This window comes from Anguilla rostrata, chromosome 18 (assembly GCF_018555375.3).
Source record: "Anguilla rostrata isolate EN2019 chromosome 18, ASM1855537v3, whole genome shotgun sequence".
In the NCBI taxonomy this organism is placed as follows: Eukaryota; Metazoa; Chordata; class Actinopteri; order Anguilliformes; family Anguillidae; genus Anguilla; species Anguilla rostrata.
In genome coordinates, this window is record NC_057950.1 from 9498887 (window position 1) to 9513825 (window position 14939).

Sequence of the window (14939 nt, forward strand, 5' to 3'; positions counted from 1 at the left end):
AGCAAGATTATCTTATCCTTGGAGATCTCTGCTGCTTCCTGGAACCATAGACTGTAGAAAATAAATATGGACAAAGTGACTGTGATGTCACCCATTGGCTTTCCATGGGCTTGTGAAAAGTGTTTTTTGAAACCGCAAAAGTGCAGTTTTCGTGCCGCCATTTTGTACAAATTTGTCAGAGTCAGAGACTACAATTTAATTCAAGTTGTGTCATTTGGACAATATTATAATTTTGTGGATGAATTAGGGACAGCCACTGCATACCACTCAAGGGGGGGGGGGGGGCTTATATGGACATGAAGTCTGGGCTGGGTCTGGGTCATGAAAAGACCCCCCCCCCACCTCGAGTGGCACACAGTGGCTGTCCCTGATTCATCCACAAAATTTGAATATTGTTCAAATGGCACAACTTTAAATTACAAGGAGAGACATTAGACAAAGAAAAAAAAACACCTATTTTGAATACATGTCTTTGTGGGAAATTATTGGCTTTGTATTTTTACCAATAAATATTATTGTCAGTATGATAACTGCAGCATTGACCAGAAAATGTGTGTATACATGAGTGTGCGTGCGTGTGTGTGTGTGTGTGCGCATGTGTGTGTGTGCAGGAGTACAGAGGAATGCTGCAGCAGCAGCAGCCCTAATCTGTGCCTCTGACACTGACTCCCAGACCTGCCTTCCCCAGAGCAGCCTTCCCCCAGGACAGGGCCTTTCCCTACCCCACTCCTACCCAAACCATTTCCTATTCACACCACCTAAAAATGACACCTACAACAGTAACATTACACTACATTCATTTGCATATGCTTTTATCCAGAATGACCAACAAATACCAGAGAACATTAGCACATCCACCTTAGAAATATGAGCAACAGTGACACTCCGAGTCCAGAGGGACTATATACACAAAATCACTAAACGCTACGTACTAAGTCAAGGGTGTCCAATCTTATCCGAAAAGGGCTGGTGTGCATGCCGGTTTTTGTTATAGCCCAGTACTAAGACACCTGATTCCACTAATCAAGGTCTTGACTGAAGACCGTCATTAGTTAGTTAGTCGAATCGGGTGCTGTAGTGCTAGGCTGAAACAAAAACCTGCACCCACACTGGCCATTTTTGCATAAGATAGGACACCGCCACCTGCCCTATACTAAGCAGTAGTGTCAATGATCACCATCAACATACGCACTTAAACCAGAACTACCGGAATCAAATCCTTTGACCTTTGACGGGAACCAATGAGAGAAGCGCTGCTGAAGTGCCGGTTGTGTGGAGAAGAAAAGCGAAAGGCTTGAAAATCGGCTGCTTTTTAACGTTTATTTCTTGAAAAAGTCATGTGTTCTGTTCCATTCAATTTAGAAAATGTGGTTACGCACTTAAACCTCTCGGGAAGACTTTCAAACCTCACAAGAAACGTTTAACGTTACTGTGTAAAAGACAGAAGGTGGTATCGGTTGGATAGGACATTATGCAAGCTAGCTAACATAGGTAAGTACCGGTTGGTTACATATTGTTCATAGTTTGCTTGTTGCTAACATTACTCATCAGCTCGTTTGTATAAGTTATATTTAGCTACGTCATGATCGACGTTGTTATACTGAAAATACGTATTCTGAGATTTGTACTAGTAGGCTGGGTAGATACCTAGATATTAGAAGCTGGTGAGGGTAGACTATTTGTAGCTAACAGACATTTGGAAATTGCTAGCAAGCTGGCTGTATTTAGCAGAAGTTGGAGACTAGAAGAGTTTGGTTTGCAAATTAGAGTTGTCAAAGAGGTATAGCTTATGTCACATTTAAGGATTGCACCTTGCGTTTCCTGAATACGGTTAGCTCTTAATCACGGACTATGTTTTCTAAAGCAAATCATTTGTGTATATTTTTTAAGTGTTTATTACAGGAATAGAAACATTCACCCTCACATGTTCTACCCTCACGAAATGCGTTGGCTAAAATGACACTACTTGCACGGAGCTGTACATTAGTAAGACGTTTGATTGTGACTGATGGTGTTTGTGAGCATTAATGTTGGCAGGTCATGCTCATGAATCAGCCCATGTACTGCTGTTCTTTAGAGAGGAGAGGGTGGAAATGAGTTCGAAGAGGAGGTACAAGCCCAACAGGGGTGGGGGTCGCTTCAATAAGCCCCGAGGAGGAGGAGGTAGAGGAGGTGGCAGAGGAGGCGGCGGAGGAGGCGGCGGCGGAGGCGGCGGAGGAGGCAGTCGGAAAGCAGCTTACGGTGACTGGGATGACGGAGATGACTTTTGCCTGGATGCAGGACCTGCCCGCCCGAGCAGGTAGGGCAGTGAATCCCCTCCACAGGAAACACACTGCAGCAACGGCCTGTCACACCACTGTCACTCTGCTATGTGAAAACTGCCTACACATTCACAGCGAGCCATGGGTAATGCCTCACACCCGTGTGCGTGTAGTGTGCATGTCTGTGTGTGTCTGTCTGGGTGTGTGTGTGTGTGTGTTTTACAAACACACACAATCTATGTTTTATTCTGTCCGCAGGCCTTCTTCCAGCAGAGGAGGACGTGGGTTCAGCACGGGACGAGGAGGAGGGGCTTCCAGCAGAGGAGGACGTGGGTTCAGCACGGGACGAGGAGGAGGGGCTAGGGGTGGTGGGAGGGGGCGGGGCATGGATAGGGGGCGGGGCATGGGGCTGCCAAAGGCCTTCCAGAGTGAGCGGCCCAGGCGGAGGCCGGAGTACAGTGTTGGCGGCGGCGGTGGCAGTGGCAACGGAAACAGTAGCAGCAACGCCCGGCCTAGGGCAGATCTGCCCCAGATGCCCCTGCAGAGAATCCACATGACCTCTGACAACCAAGCGCAGGTGATGGAGCTTCTGCGGGAGCTGCAGGATTGTGAGGAGGACAGGTGAGTGAGCATTTCCATTCGTGACCATTTCCACTGTTGAGCACTTCCACTGGTGACCATTTCCACTGGTGAGCACTTCCACTGGTGAGCTGTCTGGCTTGGTAGGAGGGATTTAGTACACACACCATGAGGCACGCTGGGTAGATTCTCCTTTCCTCTGCTTTTCTCTCTCTTTCTTTTCTCTCTCTCTCTGGCTTGGTAGGAGGGCTTTAGTACAGTACTGCACACCATGAGGCCTTGAGTGTAGATTTTCCTTTCCTCTGCTCTTCTCCATCTTTCTCTATTGCTCTCTCTCTCTCTTTCCTCTCTGTGACATGGTGTTCACCTGGATGGTCTGTCTCTTCCTTCTCAGGTACTCGGGCTCTGACGCTGAGGAGGAGGAGGGGGAGGATGAGTACGATGAGCTGGATTACCGTGAGGAAGGCCAGTTTTGGGAGACGCGCGACGAGGTGGTGGAGTTTGCAGAGGGCCCGGTGTACGAGGAGGACTCTGAGGAAGAGCAGCCGTCTGCGGAGCCTGCCGTGTCCCTGTTCGCTGTGGGCCGTCTGAGCAGGTGCTGCCCTCTACTGGAGCTCAAATGCACCTTCACTTTGATTTTCTCTTATTAAATGCCAGATGGGAAAAGCTCCATCTACAGTAATGATATGAAAATAAAGCAGAACCCTGCTCTTGTGTTGTGAGTGAGGAGTTGGATGATAATTTAAAATGTTTTATGATGATGTACAGGTCTGTATGATAATGTGGTATTTGATATGATAATATACAATATTGAATAATGTGCTGTTTGGTGTGATAATGTACGGTTTGATATGATAATGTGAAGTTCAGTATGATAATGTATGGCTTGGTATGATATATGGTTCGGTATGCTAATGCATGGTTCTGTATGCTAATGCACGGTTCGGTATGAATGTACGGTTTAGTTGATATGTAGTTGTATGACGTGTATGGTTTGGTATGTAATGTAGCGGATTCTGGGTATGATGTAGATTTGGTATGATGTATGTTTGGTATGATAAGTATGTAGTTGGATGATGGTGTATGGTTTGTATGATGGATGGTTTATGGCTTGGTAGGATGGTGCATGGTTTGGTATTATGATGTATGATTTGGTGTGATGATGTGCAGGTTTATGACACGCTGCTCTTGTGCAGGTACGGCTTTGACCGCGAGCGCAGCAGACAGGCGCTGGAGTCGGGCGGGGGCGAGGTGGGGGCGACGCTGGAGCAGCTGCTGCAGCAGGTGTTCGCCGAGCGGTATGGGTCGCGGGCGGCCCCCGGGGAGGGGCTGCGGTCCATCCCCATGGACGAGTGCCTGGCCCAGCGGCAGGAGGAGGCCATGGCCCTGTCCGCCATCTACGGCGACCGCTTCGCCGAGCGCATCGCCAACAGCGTGTGGACCGTGTCCCTGGACCTGCAGCACCTGACCCCGGGTCCGAGCGCGGGGCCCGACCGGCCCGCGCACAAACACGGCCAGGTCCTGCTCAAGGACGTGTGCAGGTTCTACCTGAAGGGGGCGGGCTGCCGATTCGGGGACAAGTGCAAATTCAAGCACCAGCTCCCCACCGACTCCGGGGCCCCCCCCGCGGGCCCCCCCGCGGGCCCCCCCGGCCCCAGCCAGCCCGGCTTCAGCAGCTACTCTGCCCCCGAGTACGAGCTGGAGGTACGCTTCCCCAGGGGGAACCGCTACCCGTTCCAGCCCCCGCTGGTGGCCTTCAGCACCAGCGACGAGCGGCTGGGGGCCGCGGGCCGGCTCCACGTCACAGAGCTGCTGTTTGGGGAGGCGCTGTCCGCCGCCCGGGCCGGCGAGCCCGTCGTTTACACGCTCATCACCTGCTTCGAGGACGAGAGCAGGATGAAGGAGCTCCTGTCGGCCGCCCATCACAAGTACAGCTCCCCGCCCCCTGTGTTGGCGCCGCCGCCTGCGTTGGCCCCACCCGTCGCCGTCACTTCCGCGAAGACCAGGAACGCCAAGAGCACCAGCGCAACATCGGAGACCCACGTCAACAACAGCATCACCAACAGTGCTACCAACAGTGTCAACAACAGTGCCGCCAACAGCCGTGGCACGCAAGGTTAGTGCCAAGCTAAACCTGTGCTGATAGGGTCACAAATTTTCTCACAGACCAGCATAAAAATAAAATAAAAAAATCTGTTTCTGTTTGTTGATACTGATGAGAAGATAACTTACATTTTCCTGTGTTTAATTACTTTGACGTGCCTACAGGATAAGTGAGAGTAACATTTTGTGCAGTAGCAAACATTGTATAGCTGTGTGTGTGTGTGTATGTGCGTACATATATGTGTGTGTCTTTTGTGTCTCTCAGCGAAGGAGGCTCCAGAGCTGGAGGAGGAGCAGGAGGAGCAGGACGAGGAGGTGACCCCAGTGGTTGTAGAGAGTGAGAGCTACGTTCACCTGAAGAAGAAAATGGCACAGAAATATGAGACCAGAACGGAGGGTCTCCTGCAAGAGAACGGCAAACTGTGCAGGGAGTTCAGCAGGAAACGGGTGAGCTCTGAAGCAGGAAGTCAGCCTGCACTGGAAAGTGCAGGAATTGCACTGTAGGAATCTACCTCACATTAATACTCATGGAAATACAACCAGTATTACAACCAATTGAGTAAAAATAAAGTAAAATAAATAGAATTTTTTGAGTGTGTAGGAATGTGCAGTTTACCGTGTTCTGCTCAGTCTTCCAGGCGCTTTATGGCGATGCTGGAGCAAAGGCAGAAGCTCCCAGCCTGGCGGGAGAGGGAGAACATTCTGGATCTTCTGCGGGAGAGCCAGGTTATGGTGGTGAGCGGGATGACCGGGTGAGTCTCGCGTTCCGGCGGTCGCTCCCGCGCGCGGGGGTGCTCTGCGCTGTGCTCTGCGCTGTGCGCTGCCTGCTGCGTGTGCCTGCTCTGACGGACCCGCTGCCCGGCTCTCTCCCTCTCTCTCTCTCTCCCCCACTCCCCCAGGTGTGGGAAGACCACGCAGATCCCTCAGTTCATCCTGGACGAGACTCTGAAGGGCCCCGCCGACCGGGTGGCCAACATCATCTGCACGCAGCCGCGGCGCATCTCCGCCATCACCGTGGCCGAGAGGGTGGCGCAGGAGCGCGCAGAGCGGCTGGGCAGCTCCGTGGGCTACCAGATCCGCCTGGAGACCGTCAGGGTCAGTCCCCCCGCGTCCCAGCATGCAACGGCGAAGCTCCGCTCCGCGCCCAGGAAGTGTGGTTCTCCACGGAGAAACGCTTAGCTTAGCATGCGATGGCGCCGCAGTGATTTCTGTTCTGGCTGAAATGTGTGATGTTTGAATTTGCTTGTGTACATGGAGCTGGCATTAATAGACCCCCCCCCTCCCCAATACCACCCCCCCCCAGTCATCAGCCACCAGGCTGCTGTACTGCACCACGGGCGTCCTCCTGCGGCGACTCGAGGGCGAAGCCAACCTGCCCGGCATCACGCACGTCATCGTGGACGAGGTGCACGAGCGCACCGAGGAGAGGTGAGTGCCCCGCCCCTGCAGGACCCAGCATGACTGGGGGATTGTGGGACTGTGGAGGATCTGTGGTGCTCTCATTAGAGTCTCGTTAGTGATGATGTCACTGGTTTCCCCGGCAGTGACTTCCTGCTCCTGGTCTTGAAGGACCTGATGCTTCAGCGACCCGACCTGAAGATCATCTTAATGAGCGCCACCCTCAATGCCGAGCTCTTCTCCCAGTACTTCTACAACAGCCCCGCCATCCACATCCCAGGTACCCCTCTCCACCCTCACTCAAATACAACTGCCCCGCCATCCACATACCAGGTACCCCTCTCTACCCACATTCACATACATCTGCCCCGCCATCCACATCCCAGGTACCCCTCTCCACCCTCACTCAAATACAGCAGCCCCGCCATCCACATCCCAGGTACCCCTCTCCACCCTCACTCAAATACAACTGCCCCCGCCATCCACATACCAGGTACCCCTCTCTACCCATGCTCACATACAACTGCCCCGCCATCCACATCCCAGGTACCCCTCTCCACCCTCACTCAAATACAACTGCCCCCGCCATCCACATCCCAGGTACCCCTCTCCAGCCATGCTCACATACAACTGCCCCTCCAATCATATCCCAGGTACCCCTCTCCACCCACGCTCACATACAACTGCCCCGCCATCCACATCCCAGGTACCCCTCTCTACCCATGCTCACATACAACTGCCCTGCCCCAATCATATCCCAGGTACCCCTCTCTACCCACACTCACATACAACTGCCCCGCCAATCCCCAGGTACCCCTCTCCACCCACGCTCACATACAACTGCCCCGCCAATCCCCAGGTACCCCTCTCCACCCACGCTCACATACAACCGCTCCGCCAATCATATCCTAGACACCCCTCTCCACTGCTGGACCCACACTTACATCCCACTGTCTCAATTTAGTCTTTTAATACGAGAGCCAATGGCTCATTTTCTTGGTGGTTTTTTTATAGCTGCTACAAATAGCTCATGAATGTAACGTATTTTTACACGGTAATGGCTACGATGAAAACTGATTTGTTGAATGTCCGGTATAATATGAGCTGTGATGATGTAATGCTGTAATCCTTCAGTCGTCTTGGAGATTAAGCAGCACTTCCTCTCTTTCCAGGTCGCACGTTTCCTGTTGATCAGTTTTTCCTAGAAGACGCCATTGCCATGACAAAGTAAGTCACTGGAGCATCTTTACAGAAAATAGTCTTTTCTTTAATTACCACCCTCCGGTGATGGTTTGGGTTCTGTGGTCTCTCTGCACGCAGGTATGTGATCGAGGACGGCAGCCCCTACCAGCGCTCCGGCAAACAGGGCCCCTCTGGGAAACAGGGCCCCCCAGGAAGGCAGGGCCCCCCAGGGAAGCAGCAGGGCTCCAGCAGGGTGGCGGTGGACCAGCTGGAGGAGGACGTCTGGTCCTACATGTCCTTCCAGAAGACGGACTTTGTGAAGGACTCCATCCCTGACCAGCAGCTCACGCTGCAGGAGCTCTCTGTCCGATACAAAGGTGCAGTCTCATCACGTGCTTACGAGGAAACGCAATCGATAAGGCGCCTTCTGCCCAAATTGTTTTTCGGATGCCCTAGCGGGTGCATTTTTATTCGTGAACTGGTCAGTCGATCAATATGCGTGTCGACAGTCGAGACTTAATTCTGTTTTTAACATAAATCAATCACTCAAAATGATTTTGCACAGAAGAGTTAACAACATAAAGTACAATACCAAAGTCACTTTGAGAGATTGATTGGCTGGTTTGTGTTAAAAACAGACACTAAGAAGTCTGTTCTGAAGACAATGGCTGCCATGGACCTGGATAAGATCAACATGGACCTGGTGGAGAGTCTGCTGGAGTGGATTGTGAATGGAGACCATAACTACCCGCCAGGTGACTGAGACACAGGCGTGAATTGTAACTGGCCACCAGGGGGCACTATGACACAGGCATGGGCTTGCCCGGCGGGATAATGTTTAGTTTTGGCTGTGTCTGAGAGGGACGTGGGATGATGCTGTCCTTGTGTGCGCCGCAGTCATATGACCCTGCTCTCCTCCTATCGGCAGGCGCGGTGCTCGTCTTCCTGCCCGGATTGGCTGAGATTAAGATGCTGTACGAGCAGCTGCAGTCGAACAGGATGTTCAACAACAGGAAGTGCAAACGGTGTGAAAAGTGTTTCCCTGGCAACGCTGTGTGTGTGGAGTAGCCGCATGCCGTAGCTCTGTGACTGTGGGCTAACTGCTTGCGTGAGGCTGCAGTGGAGTGTGTGGCTGATAGGATGTCCTGAGGAACGATGTCTGTTTGCACACCCACTAATAGTGCCATTCTAGCTTGCTAGGGTGGAGTTATGGATCTTATTCAATGGAGGCATAAGCTGATGTTAAAGTGATCTGCTGGTGTTATTGACTGAGTGATGTGTGTGTGTGTATGTGTGTGTGCGTGTGTTGCAGGTGTCTGGTCTTGATGTATTGGTTTTATTGACTGTGTGTGTGTGTGTGTGTGTGTGTGTGTGTGTGTGTGTGCATGTTGCAGGTGTCTGGTCTTGATGTATTGGTTTTATTGACTGTGTGTGTGTATGTGTTGCAGGTGTGTGGTGTCGAAGTATTGGTTGTATTGACTGTGTGTGTGTGTGTGTGTGTGTGTTGCAGGTGTGTGGTGTTGATACACTGGTATTATTGACTAAGTGGTGTGTGCGTGTGCGTGTGTTGCAGGTGTCTGGTCTTGATGTATTGGTTTTAGTGACTGTGTGTGTGTGTTGCAGGTGTGTGGTGTTGATACACTGGTATTATTGACTAAGTGGTGTGTGTGTGTGTGTGTGCGTGTGTTGCAGGTGTCTGGTCTTGATGTATTGGTTTAGTGACTGTGTGTGTGTGTTGCAGGTGTGTGGTGTTGATACACTGGTATTATTGACTAAGTGGTGTGTGTGTGTGTGTTGCAGGTGTGTGGTGTTACCCCTTCACTCCTCTCTGTCCAATGAGGAGCAGCAGGCTGTGTTTCAGCGCCCGCCCGATGGCGTCACCAAAATCATCATCTCCACCAACATCGCCGAAACCTCCGTCACCATCGACGACGTGGTCTACGTGGTGGACTCGGGGAAGATGAAGGAGAAAAGGTGCCCACGCACACACACACACACGTACACGCACACACACACGCACACACACACAGCTCATGGGAACAGAAAGACCTCAGTCACATGGCTGTGCTCAGTGAAATGTATGTACGCTGTTGACATTTGCTTCTGGTTGGAATCCCAGCATGCCCCTGAGCGAAACCCACGTAGCCACAGACGGGCCATATTTCACACAACACCCCGTCGCCTTCATCCCGTCCCCTCTGACACCCCCCCGCCCCCCCCCCCACCCCCAGGTACGACGCCGCTAAGAGCATGGAGAGCCTGGAGGAGTCGTGGGTGTCGCGCGCGAACGCGCTGCAGAGACGGGGCCGAGCCGGGCGCGTGGCCTCGGGCGTCTGCTTCCACCTCTTCACCAGCCACTGCTTCTCACACCTGCTCGCCGAGCAGCAGCTGCCCGAGATCCAGAGAGTCCCGCTGGAGCAGCTCTGCCTCAGGTCAGCCCCCCTGCAGCCCCCTTGCAGCCCCCTGCAGCCCCTTGCATCCCCCTGTAGCCCCCTGTAACCCCCTGTAGCCCCCTGTAGCCCCCCTGTAACCCCCTGTAGCCCCCCTGTATGAGCTGGCCTCCAGGTGAGACGCAGGTAACCCGCTAAATCCGCCATTCTCCCCTTTCGCAGGATCAAAATCCTGGACGTGTTCGCGGAGACGTCGCTGGAGTCGGTGTTCTCGCGGCTGATCGAGCCGCCCTCCCCCGCCGGCGTGGAGGCGGCCGAGCGGCGGCTGCAGGACCTGGGGGCGCTGACGGCGGACGAGAAGCTCACCCCGCTGGGGTACCACCTGGCCTGCCTGCCCGTGGACGTGCGCATCGGGAAGCTCATGCTGTTCGGGGCCATCTTCCGCTGCCTGGACCCCGCCCTCACCATCGCCGCCAGCCTCGCCTTCAAGTCCCCCTTTGTAAGAGACGCGTATCCCATAGCAGCGGCCACAAAACCACAGAAGAAGATGGATAGATTCCTTATTACGTTTCTGTTACATGCATTATGAATGTGTTTGCTATTTGGGTGTTCTGGCCCGGTTTTTGCTTTTTTTCTGCTATTCTGTAAAGAGTCTTTGTGACAGTCTTCTGTAAAATGCTCTATACAAATTGAATTGATTTGATAAAGACAGGAGAGAACTGGTTGGTTTTTCCTGCCTAAATGTCCTCTCAACCTGCTATGCCCCCCCTGTTTTCCCCAAATGCAGGTCTCTCCATGGGACAAGCGTGAGGAGGCGAATGTCCAGAAGCAGAGCTTTGCTCTGGCCAACAGTGACCACCTGGCCCTGCTGCAGGCGTACAAGGTGCGTCCGTTTGAGTATAGCCCCCTGTCCATCCTGTTTGAGTACGGAAAAGAAAATGGTGTCAGATGGAGCTGATGAACGCGTGCACGTCTGTGACGCAGTGTACACCTGTAGGAAGCTCTCTTCACATATCTGCTGTGTGTAGTGCCAGGTGCTGTCCTCACCGCACTCTGTCTCCCTCTACAGGGCTGGAGTGCTGCCGCCAAGAACGGAAATCAGGCTGGCTTCCTGTACTGCAGAGAGAACTTCCTGTCTTCACGAGGGCTCCAGGTGAGAATTCTCACTCGCCGTCCAATCGCAATAATCTCCAGGTGAGAATTCTCACTCGCTGTCCAATCACAGTAATCTTCAGGTGGGAATTCTCACTCGCTGTCCAGTCACAGTAATCTTCAGGTGGGAATTCTCACTCACTGTCCAATCACAGTAATCTTCAGGTGGGAATTCTCACTCGCTGTCCAATCACAGTAATCTTCAGGTGGGAATTCTCACTCGCTGTCCAATCACAGTAACCTCCAGGAGAGAATGCTCTTACTGCAGTGAGAGTGGGGATCATATGAGGGAGTGATGGGCAGGTTCTGAAAGTGCTGTGTCATCGCTGCTCATTCACTGTTTGCTGTAGGGGTGAATGGTACAATGATTGTTAGTTGTTATGTCTGCTTACGCTAAGCCAAAAGCAGATTGCCTTGTCAGCTTCCTTAGCGGTTTTTCACTGATGAGGCTGTTTTTGGTCCCCAGGAGATCTCCAGCCTGAAGAGGCAGTTTGCGGAGCTGCTGTCGGACATCGGCTTCGTGAAGGAGGGCCTGAAGGCCAGGGTGATCGAGCGCATGAGCAGCAGGGGGACGGACGGCGTTCTGGAAGCCACAGGCTTCGAGGTGGGTGAGCAGTCACAGCACACAGGCGGCCCCAGCTGAACTGTCCCTAAAGCACAAAGGCCGCAGTCACACAGCTGGGCCGTGTGGACACGTGGTGTTTGTCAAAGCCGTTGTCTGAGAAGGGGAACTCGCACACTAGCTTTCAGTATACCTTTATTGCACCATGACAGCTACGTTGTAAATATCAAACAAGCTGTCGATCATTACCAAGTAATGATTACGGGAATCACAATGGCACGCTATCCCAGGAACTTAAGCAGAAGTGCTGCTTTTGGTATGACAGTGAATACAGCTGCCTGAGGGGCGGGTAACTGGGGAAGTGCTGATTTGGACTGAGGCAGAGGTCAGTGCAGCTGTCCAGGTTTGAGTAGCTGTGGTTTGAGTAGCTCCAGGTGTGAGTAGCTGTGGTTTGATTAGCTGTTGTTTGAGTAGCTCCAGGTTTGAGTCGCTGTCCTGTTTCCTTTCCCAGGCCAATCTGAACTCAGACAACACCAAGCTGATGTCGGCTATGCTGTGCGCTGCCCTGTATCCCAACGTTGTCCAGGTGAGTCTCCAGTGTTCCGCTCACTTCCTGCATGCAGCACACGATGGTGAACTTGTTACCTTCAACTTCAAGATCCAAGTTTACTCGGATTTATGCTTAAACAACCAGTGAATGGAAGGGCATTAAAAGTAAGTGCTGATTTCTTGAGTATGTGTGCAGTTGATGGGTGTGGCTGTGTTGCTGGTAAAGCTTGATGGGTGTGGTTGTGCTGCAGGTTCGAGCCCCCCAGGGGAAGTACAAGCTGACCAGTAAAGGAGCGATGAAAATGCAGCCCAAGGCCGAGGAGCTGCGCTTCATGACCAAGAGCGACGGCTGTGTTCACGTCCACCCCTCCTCTGTCAATTACACGGTTAGCTCCGCCCCCACTGTATCCACGTCCACCCCTCCTCTGTCAATTACACGGTTAGCTCCGCCCCCACTGTGTCCATGTCCACCCCTCCTCTGTCAGTTACACGGTTAGCTCCACCCCCACTGTGTCCACGTCCACCCCTCCTCTGTCAACTACACGGCTAGCTCCGCCCCCACTGAGCACCGCTCTGTTCCTGCCCTGCGTTCCTCTCACAGGGATACAGCGCAGTCCCGCCACCCGCCAGAGGCACTGCGGGTTCAAATCCCAGGGTGGGGGCTGGGCAGTGCTGTAGAACCCTTGAGCAAAGTCCTTGAAACAGATTGCACCTGTAAAATGTTCAGCTGTGCAGATGGGCAGTAGTGAAGTCTAAGTTACGCAGAGTAACGTAAGCAGTATTAAGATGTAAGTTAAGCGAATTTCCCGACTGGCCCAGTGCGATCACGGCTCTGTCCCTCAGGTTCGGCACTACGACAGCCCGTACCTGGTGTACCACGAGAAGGTGAAGACCAGCCGCGTGTTCATCCGGGACTGCAGCATGGTGTCTGTGTACCCCCTGGTGCTGTTCGGAGGGGGGCAGGTCAGCGTGGAGCTGCACAAGGGCGAGTTCATCGTCTCCCTGGACGATGGCTGGATCCGCTTCGCCGCTGCGTCCCACCAGGTGCACCGCGACGTCGCAGACGCACACACACACACACACACACACACGTACAACCACACATACACATGCGCACACGTGTGCACAAACACACACGTGCTTGCACACACATATATGCATACACAAGCATGCATGCATGCACACACAGCACAGATATTTATCAATTAAAAATGTTATGTCTGTAAATTGTCATTGTGATGCCATTATAACTGTTTTACAGACTCCCCCATAACTGTACCACAGTGAGATTAACCAGAAATCAGGGGCTTATAAAATTACTAACTGGGTTGATCACAGAAGTCAGGAGCTCATGTAGTTTGCAGTGCTGATTTTGGGGGTTGGTCTCACTGTGGTAGTGGAGTGCTGATGTTGGGGTTTTGGGGTCTCTGTGGTTGTGGGGTGCTGATGCTGAGGTTTTGGGGTCTCTGTGGTAGTGGGGTGCTGATGTTGGGGTTTTGGGGTCTCTGTGGTAGTGGGGTGCTGATGCTGAGGTTTTGGGGTCTCTGTGGTTGTGGGGTACTGATGCTGAGGTTTTGGGGTCTCTGTGGTAGTGGGGTGCTGATGTTGGGGTTTTGGGGTCTCTGTGGTAGTGGAGTGCTGATGTTGGGGTTTGGGGGTCTCTGGGGTAGTGGGGTGCTGATGTTGGGGTTTGGGGTCTCTGTGGTAGTGGGAGTGCTGATGTTTGGGTTGGGAGTCTCTGGCAGTGGGAGTGTAGAGCAGCCGCGGAGCTGGACAGCCCTGGGCTCAGATCACCACCAGCATCGTCAGCTCATCTCACGCATCATTCGTCAGCCTCCGTGCGCGAGGGACTGATGCCCATACGTGGCCACGCCCTGTACGCGGCCACGCCCCTATGTGGCCACACCTGCTGTGCTTCACCTGGAGGACTCACCTCCCTGTGCACCTCCCCACTCCCTGTGCCACAGGCAGTGGTTAGGCGGGGTCTCCCTGTCCTGGTTCTGACGGAAACTCGCTTCTGTCTCCAGCAGAGACTTTGATTCGTTGGCTTTTGGGTTCAACTGTGATAGGAGTAGAAATCTGCATCTGGCTTCATTTAACTGGGTGTATCTGCCATTTGGCTTCTATTTCAGCCCAAACATGTTTGTAATATAATAACATGATCCGGCATTCATAAATTAATAATTATTAAATGAAGCCAGGCACAGTTAATTGAGCAACTCATTTAAATTGCCCTGAACATGACCAGTGGTCATATATTTGAAAAATAAAATTATAATCTCTTTTATTAGTTCAGACAAGACATTTCTTTTTTGAAGAATTTATTTCAGATACAATGCTGAGATTTCAGGTGTTCTAATGGCACAAATGATATCAACATAGCAACGCCTCTTGGTGAAGATTGATATCAACAACTAAGCCGAGCAGAGAAGCTTCACACAGAGCTCAAGATGGAACCAAAAACAGTGCTCATGGAGTGCCAGAGAGCCACTAAGACCAGCGCACCAAGTACTGGCATGGCCACACCTGGAGCTACTCTGGGTGGAGCGAGCAGAAAAGGGTTTTTTCACTTTTTTAAAAGAAAAAGGAATGACTCTGTTATATTTACAAGGCTTCAAATGTGTTTTCCTTCATTGTCTAGTTTAGTGCTTAAAATAGAACTTGAGTTGTGTGATGCTGCACATTATTGTGGAAGGCATTTGAATCCACATTGGATTTTCTTAATGTAACGAGGGTGCATGGAGAGAGTGTGGTGTTTTATAT

At 52.2% G+C, this 14939-nt stretch overlaps 1 protein-coding gene across 2 annotated transcripts; it reads left to right on the forward strand.

Annotated features, from left to right (window-relative positions):
• Positions 1-1121: 1121 nt before the first annotated feature.
• dhx57 (DEAH (Asp-Glu-Ala-Asp/His) box polypeptide 57) lies at positions 1122-13769 on the forward strand. Of its 2 annotated transcripts, none has more exons than XM_064317319.1 (23): positions 1122-1491; positions 2078-2299; positions 2520-2882; positions 3235-3435; positions 4037-4956; positions 5209-5390; positions 5574-5695; positions 5843-6038; positions 6247-6371; positions 6488-6621; positions 7514-7568; positions 7662-7900; positions 8162-8278; positions 8452-8548; positions 9324-9497; positions 9755-9955; positions 10136-10412; positions 10701-10796; positions 10983-11066; positions 11532-11669; positions 12139-12213; positions 12428-12562; positions 13020-13769. In XM_064317319.1, the coding sequence occupies exons 2-23, from the start codon at positions 2094-2096 to the stop codon at positions 13383-13385; spliced, it is 4503 nt and encodes a 1500-aa protein (XP_064173389.1). In that variant the 5' UTR covers positions 1122-1491; positions 2078-2093; the 3' UTR covers positions 13386-13769. The 2 variants fall into 2 exon arrangements, with proteins under 2 accessions (XP_064173389.1, XP_064173390.1); XM_064317320.1 differs by having other exon boundaries at positions 2082-2299.
• The last annotated feature ends 1170 nt before the right edge of the window (positions 13770-14939 follow it).

Coding starts and splice junctions, on each gene's coding strand:
- dhx57 (XM_064317319.1), top strand. CDS start 2,094: ATGAGTTCGAAGAGGAGGTACAAGCCCAACAGGGGTGGGGGTCGCTTC. Junction 2,300..2,519: donor GGACCTGCCCGCCCGAGCAG/GTAGGGCAGTGA, acceptor TTCTGTCCGCAG/GCCTTCTTCCAGCAGAGGAG. Junction 7,569..7,661: donor GACGCCATTGCCATGACAAA/GTAAGTCACTGG, acceptor CTCTGCACGCAG/GTATGTGATCGAGGACGGCA.